At 36.8% G+C, this 26,096-nt stretch overlaps 2 protein-coding genes across 2 annotated transcripts in view; one reads left to right on the top strand and one right to left on the bottom strand.

Annotated features, from left to right (window-relative positions):
- Positions 1 to 2,551: 2,551 nt before the first annotated feature.
- LOC101891026 (protein PTHB1) lies at positions 2,552 to 11,151 on the top strand. Its single transcript, XM_005188788.3, has 9 exons — positions 2,552 to 2,940; positions 3,004 to 3,369; positions 6,380 to 6,487; positions 6,547 to 6,680; positions 6,750 to 7,683; positions 9,760 to 9,970; positions 10,032 to 10,198; positions 10,361 to 10,490; positions 10,550 to 11,151. Exons 1-9 carry the CDS (start codon positions 2,663 to 2,665, stop codon positions 11,117 to 11,119), a joined length of 2,898 nt encoding a protein of 965 aa, XP_005188845.1. The 5' UTR covers positions 2,552 to 2,662; the 3' UTR covers positions 11,120 to 11,151.
- A 4,012-nt stretch (positions 11,152 to 15,163) lies between these two features.
- Positions 15,164 to 26,096, bottom strand: part of LOC105261447 (helicase domino) — a 50,693-nt gene continuing 39,760 nt past the window's right edge. Inside the window, exons 11-13 of the mRNA XM_059120081.1 lie at positions 23,170 to 23,205; positions 17,360 to 20,686; positions 15,164 to 16,361 (exon numbers count right to left, since the gene is read on the bottom strand). Coding sequence (XP_058976064.1) covers positions 15,879 to 16,361; positions 17,360 to 20,686; positions 23,170 to 23,205 — 3,846 coding nt within the window. The 3' untranslated portion in view covers positions 15,164 to 15,878. The remainder of the gene's footprint in view (positions 16,362 to 17,359; positions 20,687 to 23,169; positions 23,206 to 26,096) is intronic.

Here is a 26,096-nt window from a genome sequence, read left to right as displayed (position 1 = left end):
AATCTATGTCTGCGTGTAAAGTACTCATAAGGAACTCCTTGTATGGATTTTCAGATAATTACATTGGACAAAGTGGCTAAAATCATCAAAATACCGAATATAGGGGAGTACCGTTATAAATGGGGCTATACGATATTGTGGACCTATACAGATGATTCTCTGCCGAGGTATAAAGTACCCACAAGGAACTCCTTGTGTGGATTTTCAGACAATTCCGTTGAAAAATGTGGGTAAAATCATCAAAATACCGAATATCGGGGGGTACCGTTATATGGAGGATGTACGATATCGTGGACCTGTATAGAAAATTCTCTCTCAGGGGGTAAATTACTCGCAAGGAACTACTTGTGTGGATTTTAAGACAATTCCATTGAAAAATATGGCTAAAATCATCAAAATACCGAATATAGGGGAGTACCGTTATAAATGGGGCTATACGATATTGTGGACCTATACAGATAATTCTCTGCCGAGGTATAAAGTACCCACAAGGAACTCCTTGTGTGGATTTTTAGACAATTCCGTTGAAAAATGTGGCAAAAATCATCAAAATACCGAATATCGGGGGGTACCGTTATATGGGGGATATACGATATCGTGGACCTATATAAACAATTCTTTTTGTGAAGGTAAAATGCCCACAAGGGACTCCTTTTGTGGAATTTCAGACAATTCCATTGAAAAATGTGGCAAAATTCATCAAAATACCGAATACCGTGGGGGTACCGTTACATGGGGGCTGTACGATATTGGGGACCTATATAGATAAATCTCTGCCGAGGTATAAAGTACCCACAAGGAACTACTTGTGTGGATTTTCAGACAATTCCATTGAAAAATGTGGCTAACATCATCAAAATACCGAATATCGGGGGTACCGTTATATGGGGGCTATACGATATCGTGGACCGATATAGCCCATCTTCGAACTTGACCTGCCTGCAGACAAAAGAGAGATCTGTGCAAAGTTTTAGCTTCCTATCTTAATTCGTTTAGACTGTAGCGTGATTACAACAGACGGACAGACGGACAGACGGACGGACGGACAGGGCTAAATCGTCTTAGAATTTTACGCTGATCAAGAATATATATACTTTGTTGGGTCTAAAATGATTATTTCGATGAGTTACAAACGGAATGACGAACTTAATATACCCTCCATACCTTTTTTGGTGGAGGGTATAAAAAGTCATCAAGGAAAGAAGAAACTATTGAACTCTTGAAAGGGCAGTATAAACTATTCGAACAACACAATCAAGATTCAGGCAATGCAAATATGTTTGTTTGCTGCCTTAGCACTCGCTGCTGCCTTAGGACCCGCACGCCATAGGCTGTAGCATCCATGACGAACTTCAAATACGACATCTCAAACTATTTCGGTGAGTATTGTTACAAACGGAATGACAAAGTTTATATACCCTCCATGGTATGGTGGAGGGTATAAAAAGTACGCATTTTGAAATTTAGTAGAATTTTGAATCTAGGGCCACGTTTGGTGTGTAGAAACGAGATTTGATTCGGTCCAAAACGTGCTTTAACGTGCTAGCAAATGCATAAAGCCAGAACAGCGAAATTTATCATATGGGCTACTGAATGAGAGTTTTGGAACAGTCATTCTCCCAGTGGGAAATGTTCTGAATATTTATGAGGGTTTTAGAAAGAATTTTTAATTCTTTTTGCTACTTGGGCGCCAGTCTTACATAAGCTCCTTCTAAAATATGTTTGTTTGCTGCCTTAGCGCTCGCTGCTGCACTACTAATACATTCTCACTTCGTCCTCACTTGAACTTAAGATATGTAACGCATTTATAATATCCAATTTTTTCACTAATTTTTTTAATTTTTTTGAAGGAGACGAAATTTGAATTCAAAATATAAACAAAATTTTATCTTATTTTGTCAATAATAAGGGAGTGTTGCCAACGCTTTTTAATTGTTGCCAACTTTTACTTTAAAGTGTCGATGTCGCTTCCGTGCCTTACCCTAATACCATTTTTGAATCGAAGCGACGGTGAGGGCGACTTGCACATAAAGTCGACGACTATAGAAACGACAACGGTAATTGGGCCGAATATTTCGTTAAATACAACAACACAGCATTCAGTACCTTATGCTACCTTTTAGTCACTATTGGGGTTCAAGTTGAACCCAAACTATTTAAAAATGAACCCAAAGTTTACACCTACACATCGACGATTAACAAAATTCCACATTTCAGTACTGTCGAGGATAAACCAGTAGCTTTACCAGGACTCATATTTGTACTTTTAGTTTTAATTTTTAGAAATATGAAACGTATCGTAGCCTACAAATTTTTAGATTTCTGAGTTCCAACTCTGGTAACTCTCTGCATACTTTGTCGGAGCTCTTAGTACATTCTAGTACATGTCGTACCATTAATAACATACATGCCTAATTTCAAGGTTCTATGTTATAAAATATTTTTTTTTTCCTTTTCCTTCCTTTTCAACTTTCATCCCTATTTTGAAGCATAACGCACGACATGTCCTGAACAAACACCTGATGGATTTCCGACCAACCACAACCAATCGTTGCCTAGCAACGATCGACATATCCACAAAATTCATTACTTTACACTTGAAAATGAAAATATTGAAACAGCCTTAAAGGTCCTTCAACGAAGTTACAAAAAAAAATAAAAAATGTCCTTATTTAACGTTTGCAATTGGTGGACCTCACAGTGTCCAGATTTGGAGGAAAACTACGATGTGGCAAGTTTACTGTGTGCTCGTTTTGGCTTGGAGGAACAGGAAAAAGATTACATTGTGGTTGGCTCTCACACCGGCCAATTGAGTATTTTCTATCCCAGTTATGAACAGGATGCCAATGGCAATTCGTCCGGTTTCAAGCCCACCGATCTGCTGCTGGAAATCCAAGGTGATCTGCCCATTTTGGGAGTATATGCTGGACGTTTTAGTGCGTAAGTGGGAAGTTTCATGTAATTTCATGCCCAATATTAAAACGGAATGTTTCCTTTCCCCAGAAACAATCGCAAAGAGAATGCCAATCAATTGGCTCTCCTCCATCCCAACTCTTTGGCCATCTACAACATTGTTCATGTTGGTGGTGTGGCCGAACATGGCGCCCAATTGAGCCTGAAACAAATAAGCGAATATCGTTTTCATCGCACAGCGTTTTCCTTTTGCAAAGGCCACTTTGGCAAGGTGAAGGGAAGGGAATTTTTCTGCGTTGTCCATTTGGATGGTTCGTTGACATTTTTCGAACAGGACGGCATTTCGTACGAGTGTAAATTTCCCGGTCATCGTGCCCTACCCACACCGGTGGTATACTGTGAACGTACGGATTGTTTCTTTCGTCTGGCCTCCGCATGGAATTTGGAGTGCTATACGTAAGTATGGATCAGAGGGAGATATAGATAGAGAGAGAGGGAGAGAGTGAAGCGTCTTCGTTTTGAAAACATTCATGCGATAAAAGATTGCGAAAAGTACTTAAAGCTGGGACATGGTATTTAACATATGGGTAAATTTCGTGTGTGGGTTACTGGTTGTGGGTACGAAACTTTCCAAAATAAACGAGTTAAAAGCAGTAAAATGAACAAGTTAAAGCAGTAAAGCCGGGCCGAACTTTGAATACCCTCCACCATTTGGAACGAATTTGGAAATTTTCAAAAAATAAAATCTGTTAAAAGTTCGGTTAAAATTTTAAAAATACCGAATATAGCCGCTGTGTTGGGGTCTATACGACGTGGACCTACATAACCATTGTTTGTCATAAGCCATTACCATATTCAAATTCGAAACATGAAATAAACGGTGAATAATGTAGCTAAAATCATCAAAATGCCGTATATGGGGAGGTACCATTATATCGGAGCTATACGAAGACCTGGACCTGCATAGACAATTATCTATCACAGACTGTGGCATCCACATACAATTTTCTGTCTTAGGCTGTAATATCCAATTGGAATTTCAAGTACTAAATTTGAAACAATTCCGGTGAATAATGTCGCTAAAATCATCAAAATACCGAATATCGGGAGGTACCGTTATATGTGGGCTATATAATAAAACGTGGACCTGCATAGACAATTCAAATGGGACATCGCAAACAATTTTGGTGAGTTTTGTACCTAAAATCGTCAAAATACCGAATATAGGGAGGTACTGATATATGGGGTATACGAACACCTGTACATGCATAGACAATTTTCTGTCACAGACTGTAGTTCCCATTACGAACTCTAAATACGTAATTAGAAACTATTACGGTGAATAATGACGCTAAAATCATCAAAATACCGAATATTGGGAGGTACCGTTATATGGGGGCTATACGAAGACTGGGACCTGCACAGACAGTTTTCTGTCATAGGCTGTAGTATCCATTTCGAACTTCAAATACCAAATTTGAAACAATTCCGAACTATTACGAACTTCAAATACCAAATTTGAAACAATTCAGGTGAATGATGTCGCTAAAATCAACAAAGTTCCGAATATCGGGAGGTACCGTTATATGGGGGCTATATATACAAAGTGGACCTGCATAGACAATTTTTTATTACAGGCTGTAGCATTCATTACGAACTTCAAATACGACATCTCAAACGATTTCGGTGAGTATTGTTACAAACGGAATGACAAAGTTAATATACCCTCCATAGTATGGTGTATACCCTCCACCATACGCTTTTTGAAATTTAGTAGAATTTAGAATCTTTAATCTAGGCCCATGTTTGGTGTGTAGAAACGAGATTTGATTGGGTACAAAATGTGCTTTATCGTGCTAGCGAATGCATAAAGCCAGAACTGTGAAATTTATCATGTAGGTAACTGAATGGAAGTTTTGCTACCTGGGCGCCAGTTTTGCATGAGTTCCGCTATTATAACCATGAAATTCCCTCCCAGAAGTTTCCTTAAATTCCCGAGATTATAGCTTTGCAATTTCCTCCAGAAAAATGACTTTAAATCCAGGATAATAACCTAAAAGTTTTCTCCCAGAATTATCCTTAATTAATCGCAACTAAAAAGTTTCCTTTATATCCACGGTTATGGCCTTAAAATTCAATCCGAAAGATTCCATAAATATCCAAAATTATGACCTCAAAGATATCTCTAAAATAATTCTTCAAAAACCACAATTATGTCCTTCAAAAAGATTCCCAAAATACACGATTATGGTCTAGAAGTTCTTTCCAGAAAAACCCCTTAGAGGCCAATATTCAAATTCGTAGTTTTCCCAAAAAAAAGTTTTCTTAAATACCCACTATTCTGGCCACGAAGTTTGTTCCTGTGAAGTTCAAGATTATGGACTTAATATTCTCACCAAAATCGTAGATTTTTAAAGGAACAACTTGGGGAGATCTCTAAGAATGCATATTCAATATTATGGCCTCGAACTTCTCTCTTAAAGCGTCAAAGTTCCTTAAAATATCCACGACTATAACCTCAAAGTTCCTTCTAAAAAGTTGACTAAGAAATCCACGTTTATAAACTCGAAGTATGTTCCAAAGACTATAGCCTCAAAGTTTCCTCCGAACATTTTTCTAAATATCCACAGTTACGACCTCAAAGAGCCCTCATATATTTTTTCTTAAAAATGCACCAGTATAGCCTCTCTGCTCCCTCCCAAAAGATTCATTTAAAATCCACTATTATGGCCTAGAAGTACCCTCCCAGGGAACCACGATTTTGGCTTCAAAGCTCCAACAACAAAGTATTGTTGACGATTATGGTCTCAAAGTTTCCTCCGAAAGATTCCCTAAATATCCACAGTTATGGCCTCAAAGATCCCCCTTAATTCTTAAAAATCCACGATTGCAACCTCGGTGTTTTATTTAAAAGTTTCCTGTAAAATCAACGACTATAACCTGGAAGTTCCTTCCAAAAATTTCCTTTAAAAATCGACGGATATGATATCTTTTCCAAAATGTTAACCTAAAAATTGTCGATTATTACCTTAAAGTTATCACCAAAAGATTCTCTAAATATCCATAGTTATGACCCCAAAGATTCCACTAATCCCTCGATTATGACCTCATTTTTTTTCTCCAAAAATATTTCTTAAAATTCCCTCGATTATGGCCTCGAAGTTCTCTCGAAAAAGTTTCCTAAAAATCACTGTTATGGCCTAATTGTTTCTATATAAAGCCACGATTATGGCCTAGAAGTTGTATCTAAAAATCCACGATTTTGGCTTCGAAGTTCCCTCAAAAAAGTTTTCCTGAAAAACTCGCGGTTGTGGTCTCGATGTTCCCTATAAAAGATTCGCTAAATATCAGCAATTCCCAAAAGTCTTCTCTAAGAAGTTTCCTTAAAAAAAGTTCCCTCCAAAAATTCACGATTGTGGTCCGAAGTTCGCTCGAAATAAGTTCCCTCGAATTTTTTTCATTTCAGTTACCAGGATCTCTCCCATTCTTCGATTAATAAATCCCATTACCAACCCATATGGACCGTTTGTTTGGGTGAGGGAATATTGGATATGAATGTGGTGCAGGTTAAAGCGTAAGTTCATTTCATCCACCCAATTAAACCGAAACGCCTAAAAGTATGCTCTGTTGCAGGGATTATTCAAACGTAATGATATTGGGAGAACGTAACTTTATGTGCCTCACCGATACCGGAAAAGTCGAGTTCATACTCAAGCTGGATTATGCTCCCAAATGTTTTCACTCCTTTGTGGTGGGGTACTATTGGGGTAAGCATAGGCTTTAAGAATTTCGATTTCAATTTGAATTTGGATTTTTCGTTTCATTTGTTTTTCCAGAACCCACTGCCCGCCTCATCACCATCATTGTCTCGGAATCATCAAAAGTTTTCATTTATGAAAATGCCAGCATAATATGGGCGGCCCAATTTAAACACGAATCTCCAGTGGCCATACAACGCTCGAATATTATGGGCCTGCCTGGGGGTATTGTTACCTTGAGTCCCACGGGAAAATTGCGCATTGGCTACTTGGGCTCCGACCCCTATATATTTCAGGTACCCCCACTAAATATGCAAGAGTTGACATTTCAACAGGCCCACGATGAATTTATGCAATTGGAACAGGAGATTAAGGAGGCCACCGATATTCAGGACATGAAGGCAATCAATGAGAAGGCATATGCCGATGTTCACATCGAATTCACCATAGAACAGAGTACCAACGATGATGCCGATACCATGTTATTGGATATACCAGCCCATGTCACGTTAAAAGATTTACCGGTTTGCTCGGGAAAACTAAAATGGCATGCCATGTGTGATCTCTCCGAACTGCAGGTGGTTTTCAATTTGCCCGATGGCATCAAATGTTCTCAGGATTCATTGACCTATACCGACATAAAGGCGGACAGCAAAGAAACCATGGAATTGGATTTTTATACATGCGACCTACTGCATATTCCGACGGCCAAGGTGGAGGCTATTGTTTCGTTTATTTCTACCCGTGGTATACCAAGGGTCATACAAAAGACGGCGTACTTACCTTTAAATATGTTTTTCAAGACCAAACAACCTCAAAAAGCGGCGACCATTAAATTAACCTTCAATGTCAACGCTGGCGAGGATGCTGTGAAGTTGACTAACTATTTTTCGGAATTTGTTAGCTGGGAATCGGACATACAGGCCTTGGGTTTGGTGCTGCTGACCACAGTCGATGAAAGTCAGGAAGAGATTATAACAATTGTTGCGGCCAAGAATTCAAATCGGATTAGGTGAGTTTTCGGTCGGAGAATTAGGGTACTGAAGATCAGTTTACATAGCATGTTAAGAGTTACATATGTAAAGTAAGCTGTTGATTCTAAAGAAATGTGTCACAAAATTCTATTTTCCAATAATGAGGGGAAAATTCAGAAGAAGAAGAAGATACTAACAAGTTAAAAAGCAGTAAGTTCGGCCGGGCTGAACTTTGAATACCCTCCACCATTTGGAACACTTTTGGAAATTATAATAAAAAAATAATATCCTTAAAAAATTCTGTTAAAATGTTAAAAATACCGAACATAGCCGTTATATTGGGGTCTATACGACGTGGACCTACATAGACATTCTTTGTCACAAGCCATTACCATATTTAAATACAAACTTGAAATAAACGGTGAAGCTAAAATCGTCAAAATATGATATATAGGGAGGTACCGTTATATCGGAGCTGTGCGAAGACCTGGACCAGCATAGACAATTTTCTGTAGCATGTAGCATCCAATACGAACTTCAAATACGACAAATCAAACAATTTCGATGGGTATTGTACCTAGAATCGTAAAAATACCGAATATTGTACTGATGTATGGGGCCTATACGAAGACCTGGACCTGCATAGACAATTCTCTATCACAGACTGTAGAAATTGATTATTACGCCAATACTTGTGTCTTCTATTTTTAGCCTTACTTTCATAATCTTTTGAATTTTTGTTCCGTAATTATTTTTAGTCTTGCACAGTATTATGAGCCTAAATTTGTTTGACATATTTTTTCATTTTTCATTTTTTTACATTTTTTGATCTGATGGTCCTTAGAAAATTGTTCCTTAAAAATTCACAATTACTGATCTGATGATCCTTGAAAAAAATTTTCTTAAAATCCTCGTTTGCTGATCTGAGGATCGGTGTCTTTAAAATCCACGTTCATTGGTCTGATGTTCCTTGCAAAAATACTCCTTAATAATATACACTTATTATTCAGGGGGTTCTTAAAAATCTACTTTTATTAGATTGATGATCCTTTCCAAAAAAAAACCCTTAAATTGTCTGATCATTCTTGGAAGAATATTCTTTAAAATTTCGAGATCATTCATCGGGTTGTCCTTGTAAAAATATTCCTTAAAAATCCACATTTGTTAATCTCATGATCCTTGCAAAAATTTTCCTCGAAAATCCACTTTTATTGGTCTGATGGTCCTTGCAAAAATAATTCTTAAAAATCAACGTTTGTTGGTGTGACGCCCCTTGCAAAAATACTTCTCAACAATATAAATTCATTTCTAAGAGGGTCCTTAAAAACCACGTTTGTTGGTCTCATGATCCATGCAAAAATATTCCATAAAAGTCCATGTCTGTTTGTTTGATGATCCTTGCAAAGCCTATTTTTAAAAATCCAAGTTTGTTACTTTGAAGATCCTTGTAAAAATATTCCATAAAAATCCACGTTTGTTGGTCTCATGATCCTTGCAAATTTATTTCTTAAAAGTCCATGTTTGTTGGTCTCATGATCCTTTCAAAAATATTCCTTAAAAATCCAAGGTGTGATCCTTGCAAATTTATTCCTTAAAAATCTATGTTTGTTGGTCTCATGATCCTTCCAAAAATATTCCTTAAAAATCCAAGGTTTGATCCTTGCAAAATTATTCCTTAAAAATCCATGTTTGTTGGTCTCATGATCCTTTCAAAAATATTCCTTAAAAATCCAAGGTTTGATCCTTGCAAAATTATTCCTTAAAAATCCACGTTTGTTGGTCTTATGATCCTTGCAAAAATATTCTTCAAAAAACCAGGATTGTTAGTCTCATGATCCTTGCAAAAATATTCCTTAAAAATCCACAATTCTTGAATTGATCCTTGAAAAAATATTCCTTAAATTGTCAGGTTTGTTGGTCTGATGATCCTTGGAAAAATATTCCTTAAAAATCCACGTATGTTGGTATGAATATCCTTGCAAAAATATTCCTTAAAAATCCACGTATGTTGGTTCCTTAAAAATCCTCGATCATGGCCTTGTAGCTCTAGAAAAAAAACTTTCCTTAATAATCCACCGTTATTTCTCTCCAATTTCCCCTATTCCTATTTCCAGAATTCAATCAGACTACTTGGAAACATTCCCCCTGATTATGGAACGTTTGATGGAAAAATCATTGGAAATGCAATCTAATTCAAAGACACCTAAGGAAAAATCTCCAAATCGGCAGCACATACTTCAGGCAGCTGCATTTATACCGGCCCAACCTATACTCCATAGGATTGATGTGCATCATGAGACCCAAGAGAATATTAGAAAGCAAACGGTAAACCCAACTCTACCCTAAATTAATTAACTAGGACGAAATTCATCGTTTATACTTTTAGCTGGAGCTGGACGATTTATGGCAAAAGTTTAAGGATCTGCAACGAAAACTGCAGGAGAAATCCGATGATGAACCCAAAGAGACTCTGGTCATGCAAATTGAAGAAAATTACGATCATTTAATTGCCGAAGGAGATAAGCTCATGGATATGCGTAAAGATGAATTGAGGTGAGTCAGATAATGAGAAGAGAGAGAGAGAGAGAGGAGCAATTATTACATTGAGCTTCATTATTAATTGTAGCCCCAACCTAACCTAGGTTTACATAATTTAGATTAGACATCATAACCTCAAAACATTATATTTCGTTTTTTTTTCAAACTTTGTTTCAGACAAAGGTGTGATTTATCCTGTGCCTTGGTCGTGGCCAAAATTATTATCTCATGCTTACATCTGGAAGAGAAAATTATCAAGGTTGTTTGTTCGGTCCTCACCACACCCACAGAAGATTGGACGGAATTGGTGAGTTCCAAAATCTCTTACTTACAATCTTAACTAATCTGTTACAAATATCGTCACAGAGTTGGGAAGAATCAATGGCTGCCGGCATTGATATGTTACATCATTACGGCCCACTAAGTCGATCGAAAAACACCAATACCCAAAATAATATGATCGATGCCACCGCCAGTCAGGACACCTTTGATTACACACGTTTCCGTAAACATTTTGCCACATTTTTTGATCGCATCGTACGGCTGGCATCGAACGACGCTAAGCTGCAGACCACCAGTGTAATGGAACTGAAGACAGTGGAATCTCAAGTGGTTGCCCAAAAAGCTGAAATTGAAAATAAACCAGATGTTAATACCGAAACATGGCATGATATACTCAATGTTAAGCCAATGCAATCGACAGCAGGCGCTGTGAAGCGATTGAAACCTTTTCAGAAATCCTCAACGTTGGAAGCGGTAGAAGACGATGAGGAGGAAGAGGGTGATGATGATGCAGAGGATTTACGTAAAATGGGCTACAAAAAGGAGTATGGCTGCAAGGAGAAACATGATGAAAATGAGTCGGAATGGTTAAATGAAGATTTCAAGCTACCCTCATCCGAGGAGTTGTTCAGTGATTTGGGAATATGGTGGTAGATTGGGTGGGTGGGGTTTCTGGTAAATTAAATTAATTAAAATTAAGATTCTTAATAAAATAATTTTTCTGAAGAAAAAATCTTTTTTGGAGTAAAAATACAGCCATGGTGGAAATGTAGATTATTCGTAGGAGGGGGTTTCAAGCGCAAATCTTAGGATGTTTGGGATACAAGGAAATTCAATATTTTAAGAGATATCAAGGAATATTTTAAGAGATATCAAGGCCATAATCAAGATATTTAAGGCTTTAAGGCAATAAATGTTCTCCTTTCTGAATGTTTTTTCAAAGGATTCCTAAGCAATATTCTTGGATTTTTAAGGAATCATTTTCAAGGCTTATAAAGGCAGTGGTCGTGGAATTCTAAGGAATATTTTTTCAAAAGCTATCAAGGCCATAATCGAGGATTTTTAAGGAATGTTTTTCAAGAACTGTCACACCAATGGAAATTTATTTTCAAAGGATATATAGGCAATAATCGTGGACTTTAAAGGAATTTTTATTTTCAAGGGTTATGAAGGCCATAATCAGGGAATTTTAAGAAATGAAGGGTTCCAAGGCAATAATCATTATTTTTATGGAATATTTTTTTCAAGGATGCCGAAGTAATATTGTTGGAATATTTTTCAAGGGTTATAAGGCAATAGTCGTGTAGTTCTAAGGACTATTTTTTCACAGTGCTATCAAGGCTATAATCGAGGATTTTAAGGAATATTTTTTCAAGAACTGTCAGAAAAATAAACGTGGATATTTAGGGAAATTTCTTTTCAAGGGATATACAGGCAATAATCGTGGAATTGAAAGTAATTTTTATTTTCAAGGGTTATCAAGGCCATAATCAGAAAATTTAAAGAAATAATGGGTTTCAAGGCAATAACCGTTCTTCTTTTTATCAAATATTTTTTTCAAGGTTACCAAAGCAATATTCTTGGATTTTTAAGGAATATTATTTAAAGGGTTATACAGGCAATAATCGTGGAGTTCAAAGGAATATTTTTTCAAGAGCTATCAAGGCCATAATCGAGGATTTTTAAAGAATATTTTTCAAGAACTGTCGGGCTAATAAACTTGGATATTTGGGGAAATTTGTTTTCAAAAGATATATAGGCAATAATCGTGGAACTGAAAGTAATTTTTATTGTCAAGGGTTATCAAGGCCATAATCAGGAAATTTAAAGAAATAATAGGTTTCAAGGCAATAACCGTTCTTTTTATGGAATATTGTTTCAAGGATACCGAAGCAATATTCTAGGTTTTTTAAGGAGTATTTTTTCAAGGGTTATAGAGGCAATAATCGTGGAGTTCCAAGGAATATTTTTCAAGAGCTATCAAGGCCATAATCGAGGTTTTTTTAAAGAATATTTTCAAGAACTTTCGGGCCAATAAACGTGGATATTTGGGAAATTTCTTTTTATAGGCAATAAGCGTGGACTTTAAAGGAATACTTTTGCAAGGATCATCCGACAAACAAACGTGGATTTTTTAGGAATATTTTTGCAAGGACTATCAGATCAAAAAACATGGACATATTTTTTAAAATAATCATTAGAACAACAAACTTGGACTTTAAAGTAATATTTTTTCAAGGATCATCAGACCAACAAATTTGCAAGGACTATCAGTGCAATAAACGTGGATTTTTTAGGAATATTTTTGCAAGGACTATCAGATCAAAAAACATGGACATATTTTTTAAAATAATCGTTAGAACAACAAACTTGGACTTTAAAGTAATATTTTTTCCAAAGATCATCAGACCAACAAACGTGGCCTATTAAGAAATATTTTTTCAAGGGCCATCAGACCAACAAACGTGGCCTTTTAAGAAATATTTTTTCAAGGGCCATCAGAAAAAATAAACGTGAACACTTTAGGTATATTTTTTAAGGACCACCAGTGGAATAAACGTGAATATCTAAGGAATATATCTGTAAAGATCATCAGACCAGCAAATATGGATTTTTTAAGAATATTTTCACAAGGAACTTCAGACCAACAAACGTGGATTTTTAAGGGAGATTTTTGTAAGGATCGTTACACCAACAAAGGTGGAGTTTTAAGGAATATTTTCACAAGATTGATAAGAGCAATAAAAGTGAATTTTTAAGGAAAATTTTTGACAGGATCGTCAGACAGAAAAGGTGAGTTTTCAAGGAATATTTTTCAGGACTATCCGATTAACAAAGCTGGATTTTTAAGGAATATTTTTTTCAGAACTATCAGACCAATATACACATTTTCAAGGAACATCAAGGCAATAAACGTTAATTTGTAAGGAATATTTTCCCAAGAATCATCAGACCAACAAACGTGAATTTTTAAGGAAAGTTTTTCCAAGTATCATTACACTAACAAAGGTGGATTTTTAAGGAATGTTTTCACAAGGATAATCAGATCAACAAAGTTGGATTTTTCAAAGAAAATTATTGCAAGGACCATCACACAAATAAACGTGAACATTTTAGGTATATTTTTTTAAGGACCATCAGAGGGATAAACGTGGATTTTTAAGGAATATTTTCCCAGGATCATCAGAACAAACAAAGGTGGATTTTTAGAGAAGTTTTTTTTCAAGGAATATTTCTGCAAAAATCATCAGACCAACAAACGTGGATTTTAAGGAATATTTTCCAAGGATCATCAGACCAACAAAGGTGGATTTTAGGGAAGTTTTTTCGAGGATCATTAGACCAACAAACGTGAATTTTTAACGAATATTTTTGCAAAAATCATCAGTGGATTTTAAGGAACATTTTTTCTAGGACTATTAGACCAATTATGTACATTGTGAAGGAATATATTTTAAGGAATATCAAGGCAATAAACGTGGGTTTACATTTTATTGACCATTAGGTTAATGAACTCGGAAATTTAGAAGCATTTTTTTAAGGAGCAATAAACGTGGATTTTTAAAGAATATTTTATCAAGGACCATTACAGCAACGAAGAGGAACATTTTCCAGAGCAACAAAAAGGAACATTTTCAGAGGAACTTGACAGCCAAAATTGTGATTATTTAGGGAATATTTTAAAAACAATCAACGTGAATTTTTAAGAAATATTTTAATGAGGAACTTCAAGGACATAATCGTGGATTTTAAGAAATACTTTGAATTTTTGAGCATTGATAACATTAAAACTATTTGGCCATCATGTCCATTTTAAACATTTCAGGTCGTAATCAAGGTCTGTTAAAGGAAATAAAAATTATGATATTTATGTGGACTTTTCTAAAGCGTTATTTTTTTGCTATCCTCTTTATGCCAAAACAGGCTTTAACAGTAACTGCTTTGTAACTGCTACACATGTTTTGTTTGTCTGCTGTTAATACGATTCTAACTCCAGATTCAAAAATTCGGCTAATTTCGCGGGCTATTCTATGACACGGTTTTTTTTATTAAAACTCCACTGATATTTTGTAGCGTACTTCTTCCATTTTATGGTCAGCTTATTTTTGGCACAATGGCTACTTAATAAACAGAATTGTCGATTTTGGTGTGAAGATCAGAAGAAGCATTGCAAAAGCTACCAAAACATTCAGAAAGTCACAATTTGGTGCGGTTTATTGGCTGGTGGTGGTATCATTGGACCGTACTTCTTCGAAGATCCTGCAAATCGTAACGTAACTTTTGTTTACCAAAATGCAGGAGCTTGACATGCATGACATGTGGTTTAAACAAGACGCGTAACTAACTATGGCATTATCGTGAGACGAGTTCGATGAACATTTTACTTAACGTCGGCACCGATCAATTGGCCGTCATGATTGTGCAATTTAACACCCTTAGACAATTTTTGTGGGACTATGCAAAAGCGCATGTCTATACATAGGAGCTTGCTTCAATTGACGCATTGGATGACAAGATTGAAGCATTTATTCGGGAGATACCGGCCGAAATATTGGAAGACACAGTCGTTGTTAACATTTGCATGATTTTTTCTGAATTTTCTTTTTTCTTTCTTATAAAATCACCGCTCAGTTCTTTTTTCTAGAAATATAAATTTGAATGAAAATATAACCAGATTTAATTTATTTAGTTTTAAGATTTTATATTTATGTTTCTTTATTTTTATTTATGTGTAAGTAATTTACATTACATAATGTAGAATGCCCTCCTTGGCAAAAGTAGGGGCAAATATTTTCTTTTGTATTATTTTTATTGTTATTTATAGATAATAATTAAAATACTATTATTATATTTAAAATTTATAACTTTTTCTTTTCCTTGTTTATGTTTTTTTTTTTTATTCTATAAACAGTAATTTTCAAGGGTTGGTAAAAAAAGAGAAAATAATTTTTGGATTAATTACAAGAGTTCAATTTTGAAAAATATAGTTGTTTTGTGTATTTTATGTTTCTTTCATGAATTTGTTTATTTTAAACATTAAAACTAATATCAAATATGCTATTATATTTATATATAGACCTTAAAAAGTGTTTTGCTCTAAAGCCCTACACAAAAAGTAGACATTTAAGAGATTAATAATTTATAAACTAAAGCTTTATTACATTTAATTTTGTTGTTATGCGTTTATATTACTATGGTTTTATACACACCTCTAACCAAATTTGAGAAATCAAAAAAATTTATTATAATAAATATTTTGTTATTGAAAAAAAAAAAAAACATTAAAACGAATAATACTTGTCGTTGTAGATTAGGGGGAGGGAACATAATTTAAGACCCTCCCAAATATTTGAAATTTTAAAAATTGTTCTGTTTCTCTTAAGTTTTTGTAAGTTTTCTTTTTTGTTTACAATTATTCCTTGTTTTCACTGCGTATTTGCATGATTTTCTTTTTCACCAATGTCCTAACTTGTTGTGGTGTTGCTTGTTGCGTTTGCTGTTGTTGTGTTCCCGTGGTCAATGTTGTCCCCGACGAGGTAATGGTCATTATTTCAGTTTGATTGCTGTTGCCACCAGCCGAGGTAGTGACCATAACATTTTGGGTTTGTTGCTGTTGTTGTTGTTGCTGCTGTTGTTGTTGATCTTGCAAAGATTGTTGCTGTACCACAGCTACCAAATTGCCACCAGCCGTTGTTTGCAATCGCACCGGGCTGGCATTTTGCCTTTGATTTTGTTGTTGCTGTTGTATGGCGGTAATAATTGCCTGTTGAGTTTGGGACTGTGAACCGCCACCGGATGTGGCAACCTTAATAGTACCGGCTATATTTTGACCGCTTGCCACATGAGCCCTCAAATTGCCAGCAGTTAGAGCTTGGGCTGAGGCTGCCGAAACCACCTAGGGATATTAAGAAAAATAGAGAATTATTAGAAAGGAATCACAGAAGGAAAGCTGAAAAATTTCCCACCACCGTGGGTAAATATCCAGCTGCAAGTTGTAAAATCCACATCCATTATCCACGTCTATAAATATTGTCCAAGTCTTTAGATATTATCCTCGTTAATAGATATTATACACGTCTGTGGATATTATCCAAACTGTTTATATTATCCACGTCTATAGATATTACCCCTACCTGCGGATATTATCCAATCTGTGTGTGTCTATGGATCTCATTCACGACTGTGAATGTTATCCACTTCGGTGGATATTATCGAGGTCTATGGACTTTATACAAGTCTGCGATCTTATCGACATCTGTTAATATTATCCACGTTTATGGAAATAATCCACATCTATGGATATTATCGAGGACTATGGATTTTATCCAAGTCTGTGGATCCTATCGACAGCTGTGAACATTATCCACGTCTATGGATATTATCGAGGACTATGGATTTTATCCAAGTCTGTGGATCCTATCGACAGCTGTGAACATTATCCACGTCTATGGATATTATCGAGGACTAAGGATTTTATCCAAGCCTGTGGATCCTATCGACATCCGTGAACAATATCCACGTCTGTGAATATTGTAACCCACATCTGTGGATCTTACCCATATCTGTATATATTATCCACGTCTACGGAATTTATCCACGTCAATGGATATTATCCACGTCTATGGAAATTATCCACGTCCATTATCCATATCTATGAATATTATCCACGTCTATGGATATTATCCACGTATGTGGATGTTATCCAATCTGCGGATCCCATCCACGTCTGTGTATCTCATTCACGACTGTGGATTTTTCAAAGTCTGTGGATTTTATTTATTTCATTATTTTATTATCCACGTCTATGGATATTATCCACATCAATGGATATTATCCATGTCTGTGGATATTGAACTTTCAAAACTAAAATTTGTTTTGAAACCTTCTCCTTACCTGTATAGTTTGACGCTGATTCGGCTGTGAGGCGACAGAAACAGGGATAACCCGACCCACACTAGTTTTACCCAAAACAAAGCCAGTGGTTGCCAGTGTGCCGGGTTGGCCTTGGCGCATCACTTGTTGTATTTGTTGGACGGTTACCGATGACGAAAGATTCTTTGTGTTTTGGATGTGGACCAATTGGGTTTGCACTCCACCCGATCCGGATGAGCCCGCAGACGTTCCACCACTACTGCCTTGTTTTTGCCCACCCTGCTGCTGTTGCTGCAAACTTGCCGATTGTGTCATAGTGGTGTTGGCATTTTGAACTTGTTGTTGTTGCTGCTGCTGCTGTTGTTGACTAGCAGCCGCCGCTGCTGCAGCTTGCGCAGCCTGGATTTGGGTCATTCGTGAAATTTTCCTTGGCATTCCCAATTGTTGTTGTTGCATGTGTAATTGACGCATTTGCGATTGATTGGCCATGGTGACCTTTATTTGACCGCCCGGCTTAAGCTGCGACAGAGCCATGTTAACGGTATTTTGGGTTTGCTGTTGCTGGCCAGCTGTAACCCCCTGACCACCATTGCCACCAGACGAGGCACCAGATGTCTTTACCAATGTGGCAATTTGTTGAGGCGTCACCTGTTGCACAACTTGTGTGGTGGTTTGCTGTTGCCCCTGCTGCTGCTGCTGCTGAACGGCGTTCCCGCCTGATGTGGTAGCTTGAGATTGCTGTTGCAGGGTTATACCTTGACCTGTCGTGGTATAGATTTGTCCACCCTGTTGTATAACTTGGGCAGTTTTCTGTTGACCCGCAGCTGAGATCATTTGTCGTTTAACCAACAGCATATCACTATCGCCAACCTGGCGGGTAAATATTTGTTTTCCCGATGCGGAAACCTGTTTGATAAACTGGGCACGCGTTTGCTGTACCTGTTGGGCATGCATTTGATTGGCCACTGTTGTCACCACACCTGTGGCACTGGGTGTGGTAACTGCCACATTCGAGGTGGCCACTGTTACCTTTTGTCCCTGTACGACCTGTACCGTTGTGGGTCCAGTTCCAATTATGGTACCCTGAGCATTGACCAAAGCAGCTTGGCCCGAAGCTGTTTGTACAACTGTCGGCTGACCCTGTTGTCCCGGTCCGGTGGCCTGTAATACCTTGAGCTGCCGTTGTCTATACGATTGTATGTGGGCTGATTGTTGGCCCTGAGCTGTGGTACCACCAGCACCTCCTGGTGCCAGTTTCTGGCCTTGTTGCAGAGAACTAACTCGTATGCCCTTGGTAACAACTTGTTGAGTACCCGATGGCATGGAGGCCAATTGGAATTGTGCTGCCTGCAACGAAGCCTGGCCAACATTCGAACCGAGACTTGACATCGAAACAATTGTGGGACTGGGATTACCGGCAGTACGTTGTTGTAACACCACATCCTGTAGTGTAGTGCCACTTGAAGCTGCCACAATGCGTTGTGCTCTCAATGCCGAGGTGTTAAGTGTTGTCACTGTACCCGTTGGCTGTTGCATTCCACTGGATGTTGTTAGGACGGTGCCAACAGTGGCCAATTGTGAGACTGACACAACTTGGGGCAGTGATTGGGTGTGGACAATACTACCCACCTGGGCTGAGCTGGAGACAATGGTTTGTGGTGAAAGCGAGACAATTTGAGCTGTCGATGACGACACCTGCGAATGATGGGCCACTTGATTTTGAACATTGGACGAAATAGTCTGAACGGGTTGTGTCAGAACCACCGAAACCGAGAGTGGGGGTGCCACCATGTTACCACTGCCACCGCTTTGTTGTTGCAGTTGAACATGTTGTCCGACCTGAGGCGAATTGCCTTGGTTGTTTTGGTTTTGTTGTTGCTGATGCAGCTGCTGGACTTGGCCAGTTGTTAAAAGGCCGGTTTGAGCCACAATGGTCTTTACAATTTGTGAAGCTGTTATGTTGCCATGTCTAATCAAATGCTGCGGGGTGCTGGATCCACTGACGACAGTTTGTTGTTGCTGCAATTGTTGGCCACCACCTGAGCCAGAGGCATGTTGAAGTACGATTGCTGTTGCTGTTTGTTGTTGTGGCGTTGATTGTCCTCCTGTGGGCGTCAGTTGATGTATCTGCAGTTGCTGTGTATGCAAACCTGGAGGAGCAGATGTCGTGACTTGTTGCACCTGTTGTTGTTGCTGCTGCTGCACCAACTCCTGCAAATGACTAGTGGCCGAACTTTGCTGAGCCTGTTGCTGCTGCGGCTGGACGACATTGACCCCAGACGTTGTGGTAACACAACACGATCCCCCTCCCTGTGCTGTCTGGCCTCCTGCAGCAGCAGCAACAGCACTGGCCGCAGCAGTTTGTTGCCCAGCGGAGGCTGTAGACCCAGAACTAGCTGCAGCAACAGAGGGTGGTGGCGGCAAACATTGTGTCCTTTGTTTTTCACGCATTTTATTTGCTCTCATTATGGCAATGTTCTGCGGTGTTATGGGCTGATCATAATTTACAATACCAAATTCTTGCAGCACTTCCATGTGTTTGGGATTCATGAGACTCGATGTGATAAAGTGACGCTTTGGCGCCGGAGCCTTTTTCAAATATGCCGTCTTAATACAATCGAATCGTCCCTTCATGATTTTCGTAAACGAAGCATTGTTGTCGTTGGCATACAGCTGAGTTGTCCGCAAACAACGCAGAGGACTTTTAAGATATTCCGTTTTCAGATTGGCCTTCAGTTTTTTCTGTTTCTTGGGACTCTCCACCAGTTTGCCCTCTTCGCGTGGTTGTATTACATTTTCATAACGCCATCTACACTGTTTAGGTGATCTATACGTTTTCGAATAGGCATTTACAATCTCCGCCACCAGATCCCAATTGGGTGTATGGCCTGGAGACAGCAACATTAGATTGCAGGGCAAGCCCTGTAGATTCACCAGAACATGTAGTATGGCAATATCTTCGTATATACACCATTCGGCCATGCCCTCGGGTTCGGGTATTGGTTTCTGGGGTATTTGTGGCTTGAGACCTGGAATCTGTACATTGGGTTTGAACGTTCCCCTGTAACGTTGATTTTTCAGATCACGTCGGATGCGAGCTATAGCTGCCGATGGCCGATCGAACAGCGACCGGGGAGCACAGAACATTTCTTCACGTCGCATTTTTGCTGGTCTCTTATTGCCATCAATAAGGAAACCGGCATCTGAGCGAGAACGTTTATATTCTTTTTTGACGTATACGGGTGGTAATTCTGTTTCCGGTATTGGATCCAAGTCATATAAGAATGTCAGCGAATAGTCGATGTAGATGTCATCGTTATCTTGCGGCGGTGTTGGTGGGCACCACATCTAAGGGAGAGAGAAAAATAAAATTATGAAATTCAAATAAATTAGAGAAATCTGAATGAAATAAAGCAAATTAAAAGTTTGGGGGCCTATATTCTAGACTTTAAAAGAATCCTTAAAAACGGACAGAAATTAGATGCTTCGAATAAGGTTAAAAATATTGTTCAAACAATGAAGAGGATTATGAATCCAATCAACTTTGGTTAGGTTGTCTTAAGACGAGCTAACAAATGGTTTCAACGAGACCCTATCGTAGACCGACGTCAAGGAAGTGGACGTCGCAGTGGCCGAAAAATGGCTCGTGAGCTGAACATATCGCAATATTCCATTCGGCAAATATTATAAAATGAGCTAGGGGTAAAGCCATTGAAATTTCAAAAAGTGCAAGAACTTACACCGCAACAGAAAGAAAATAGACTCAAAAATTCGGTTAGCCACCAGAACTCAAGCCCCGGCCATGATGATGATGTAGGACGCCATAACAGCCGATTTTCGGTCTCCTCTCGTATTAATCGACCGTGGCATCGGAATAAAAGCCGAATATTATAGCGAAAATATTCTGGAGAGTGTATTAAAGCCTTGAACACGCAAACATTTGACAATGGCCACCAAAATCTCTGGATACCAATCCGTTGGACTATTGTGTCTGGAGTATTTTGGTTGGCATTAAAAAATACCAAAGTGTCGATCACCTCAATCAAACGCTCTGCCGGGAATGGGCCAAAATACCGCAGAGCAACATTCGGGCAGCGTGTGACGGTTTCATTGGCCGTTTGAAAGCCATAATTTGTGCCAAAGGTAACCAATTCAAACAAATCTAAACTTATTCTAAAAGTTGATGCTACTTCCGAAATTTTTTGCTTTCATTCAATAAAATTTTTAAGTTTTTGGTCTATTTCAACCCCTAAATATTATGCGATCATCTCGTGAGTATCGGACGGACATACTAGATCGGCTCAGATTTGCGAGATAGAATTAATAATTTTTGGCCCAATCAAACGTATAATACCCCCGACACACAGTGTTGTGTAGGGTATACTAAATATTTCAAGCACCATGTTCTAAATATATTTCGAAGGGATACCGGGCTACGTCGGTGCATAGAGGGAGGGATTTTCTCTGACGGTGTTGTTGATATAACATCCCAGTCTCTTTTTAAAAGGATATTTTTAGGGGATCGCTTATAGCTTGACAATGTTTTAAGGAAAGATATATAACTGTTTAGGGAAATATTTTATGAATAGAAGAAAGTTTCCGTATCAAATGTAGTGGGGTATGGGTACAATCAGCCGTTTTGGACCAAAATAATTTCTACCCATACGAATTTATCACACAAAACTTGTCAGTGTTTGGGGGATTAAATGTGGATATATCACAAAAATTGGACTTGACGAACTTGCAACAGCAAAAACATTGAATTCTGACAAAATTAAAAAAAAAAAAAACAGTAAAAAAATCTTAAAGTCGGGCGGGGCCCTACACCCACTTTGCTAATTTAGTAGAGCTCCACATAACAATTAAAAGTTTTTTATGGGAGAATTCAATCATACACGCTATGATTATAATTGTAATTTAAAGTTCAAAAGACAAAATATGCCGAAGCATTTGTATCTTTTAAAGTCGGACTTGTATTGCCCATTTGATATATGGGAGCTATATCCGAATCTGAACCTATCTTGATAAAATTTGAGCTTTATTGCATATATTTCCTTGAATATCGTTGTTACGGAGTGCATATTACGGCTGTGGGTATCAAATATAACAAATCGGATGAACAATATATATGGGAGCTATAGTTATATCTGAACCGATTTTCACCAAATTTGACATACTAGCTTCTAGACTCAATTCGGTAGTAAGTGCCAAATTTCATCAAATATTAGACGTTTGGTGCACAAAAAAAGTAAATCGGACGAAGTTATATATGAGAACTATATTCAAATCTGAACCGATCTCGATAAAATTTAGGTAAAAAGGTATTTCTGAGCTGCATTTGATATATTTCCCCGAATAATGTTGTTACAGAGTGCATATTACGGCTGCGGAGGACTAAAATAAAAAATCGGATGAACAATATATATTGGAGCTATAGCAAATTTGGCATACTTATTTTCAGTCCTAATTTGGTTTATGTGCAAAATTCCATACTATTCGGGATGATATTACATGTTTTGGTGCACAATAAAAGGCAAATCGGACGAAGATATATATGGGAGCTATATCTAAATTTTTACTGATTATCTCCAATTTCAATAGGGTTCGTCCTTGGCCCAAACAAATGATTTATGCAAAATTTCATCTGGATAGGGCGATAAATGCGATCTGTACTTTGTTTACAAAAATACATGGACAGTACATGAAAATATTCAAACTGGACAAATATTCTGTATTTATGGAAGAAACAAAGAAACTTTGTTTCTAGCTTCTGTTTTTTTTTCCTTGCAATTTCCAAAATATATTCTAAAAAACAAGTAAATAATACTTACCGGCATTTGTTCCATGGTATTGGCCGAAATCCATATCTATTGAAGAAGTGAAGACAATGTTGATGAATGGAAATTGTTTTGTAGGGGCGGGACGATGGATGGCAGTCATTGGCCGTAGGATAGTAGAAAGTGAGCAGGCAAAAAAAATTCACCGAAAAAAAATAAAGAAGAAAAGAAAATTGTTGTTATTATTATTACACACACACAAAAAATATTATTTTCTTTTAAAAAATAGGCAAGCAAACAGAAACTGTTTTGGTGACTTAGTTAAGGTTTTCTTAAAAAAGATCATTCTTTTCGATTCTTCTTGGGAAAAAATGTTATTTATTTTTTCACAGCAACAGTTTGACAAAAAACAGCAGCAAAAAACAATTTTTTTTTTTTTTGGTGAATCAAAGAAAAAAACAAATCTAAGGCCGTTTGGGAATGGCAAGTAAATTTTGAATTGTAATTATTATGATATAAAATTTGTTTTGATTTTTTTTTTTAGTTTTATAAATTAAACACTGTTTTGGTGCCCCGCTCAAAATATGTATGTATAAATGTTTTGTTTCGAATTGTTTTGCCATTACCAAACAACTTTCCATAGACAATAATAATTTTTTGTAATGAATGTTTTCCGTCTTTTTTTTTTTTTCTTTTTATAAATTATGACACCAAAACAGATTTGCATTGTTTATTTAGTTGATAGAGCGCTCATAGAAGAAAATAATATTTTTTTGGGAGTAATTGAAGAATTTTCTTTCTTGTTTATTTTTTATGTAATTTCACTATTTTTGTTGATAGGTTTTTTTTTTCATTTGTTGTTATTTAATTTTTAATTGAAAAAGAGAGTCAAAGGGCCAAAGATTTTTGTTCTAGATTTTCTTTTCATTCAAAATTGTCTTCACTTGTGTGTTTTTCTTGTTGACCGGAAAAAATAAATAAAACACTTTTGAGGTTATGTTTATTTTTTTTAATTATTTTTTAGGTTATTTTCTTAAAAGCCTTTATTGGTTGTTCTTTTTTTTCTTTCTTTAGAGATAATTTCAGTTTTTTTTTTTGTTTCTTTTGGGATTGTGTAAGTACAACATATTTCTCACCATTTCCATTGAAAATGGTGAGTTTTGGTCGTACTTTATTCTATATATATATATGATAAGGAGTCAGTTGTTATTACATTTTTAATTTGTTTTTTTTTTATACATAAATTAATAATAAATATTTTTTTGTTGTTTCTTGTGGAACTTGGGATGTTTTCCGTTTGTTTTTTTTCTTTTCTTTCATATATAAATTAACAAAATACACAAGAGTCCTTTTCTTATTTGTTAAGAGAGAGTATCCTATAAAAATTATAATATACGCAAAACTAAAATCTTAACATTTCTAACTTAATAACGAAATAATGAAATAACAAAAGTTGGGTTTTTTGTAATAATTTTAAGCAATTTTTATATACTTTTTTTGAAAAAAAAATGGTATGTATTGTATGATGTTGTTCTTTGGGAAAGGAAACAATTTGGAGTATTTTAAAAATTAATGGAAGTTCTAAAATTGTTTTGATAAACCCTAAAGGAAATATGTTGGAAGGAACCTAGGTATTTGTATTTTGAAAACAGAAATGAAAACCTAACTTTTGGGAAGTTAAACAATATTCAACTTCCCGTGTTAGAAAACACTCAATTTTGAATAGTGGTCATGAAATTAGAAATAATTTTATATAGTATTTGCCAAGGCCAATATATATGGTCGGCCAAGAAGACTTCTTTTGGGAATTTGACAATAAAACAAGTTAAAAAGTATCAGTCAGTTTAGCCGACAGATGTATATCCTCAGGCAATTATTAAAATATATTTTGACTTGTGTTTTGTGATTATTCAAATTGTTGACCCTCTATGGTATAGGATACGAAGAAATGGTTCAAAATTGACCATTTCGTGTCGGACCTGAATACATATGACATAAATATTGCGATGTGCCCGGTTTGGACTATATTATATGAAATGGAAATATTGAGATGTATAAAGTCTGGAATGGAATCGGATGTTAATTTCGCTTTTGGATATTCAAATTTTTGAGCCTTTGTGGGGGAGGTACCAGAAGGAGTGGATCAACAACAACAAGAACAAGGAGTGGATTTACAACAGATCTTGTGTATAAAGAAAACCTAATGCTTATTTCGCGTTTTATGACCTTCATGTATATTCAAAATGTTGATCCTTTGTAGGGGAGGTACCAGAAGGAATGGTCCGATATCTACCGTTCTTATAACAGATCCTGTGGTAATGGAAATTTTCAGATGTGCCAAGTCTAAAATAACAATCGGACACTTATATCACATTTTATAAGAGTTTTAATTATTTAAAATTTTAACCCTTTGTTGGGGAGGTACTTGACGGAGTGAACCGATATTACCCTTTTTCGCACCTGACGTAGATCTGACGCAAATATTATGATTTTCAAAGTTGGAGCAAAATTGGATTATCCTTTCTCTTTTTGTGCAAAAAATATTTTTTGAAAATTTCTATCTTTTGTGGGGGAGGTACAATAAAGAGTTGACCGATATATTCCATCCTAACACCAAATCTTAGGTTTATAAAAATATTGGGATGTGTGAAATTTGAAGACAATCGGACTCTTATATCACATTTTATAAGAGTTGTAACTATTCAAAATGTTGACCCTTTGTTGGGGAGGTACTTGACGGAGTGAACCGATATTGTCCATTTTCGCACCTGACGTAGCACTGACGCAAATATTAGGAATTGCAAAGTTGGAGCAAAATCGGATTATCGTTTCCCTTTCTGTGCAGAAAATATATTTTTCGAAAATTTCGTTTTTTTGTGGGGGAGGTACCAGAAGCAGTGGACCGATATTGTCCATCTCCGAACTCGATCTAAGTTTGACAAAAATATTACGATATACCAAGTTTGGACCACATCGGATAC

The sequence above is a fragment of the Musca domestica genome, unplaced genomic scaffold (genome assembly GCF_030504385.1).
Source record: "Musca domestica strain aabys unplaced genomic scaffold, Musca_domestica.polishedcontigs.V.1.1 16, whole genome shotgun sequence".
Taxonomy (NCBI): Eukaryota; Metazoa; Arthropoda; class Insecta; order Diptera; family Muscidae; genus Musca; species Musca domestica.
Note: the sequence above shows the minus strand (reverse complement) of the source record. Positions and strands in the feature narration are given on the sequence as shown.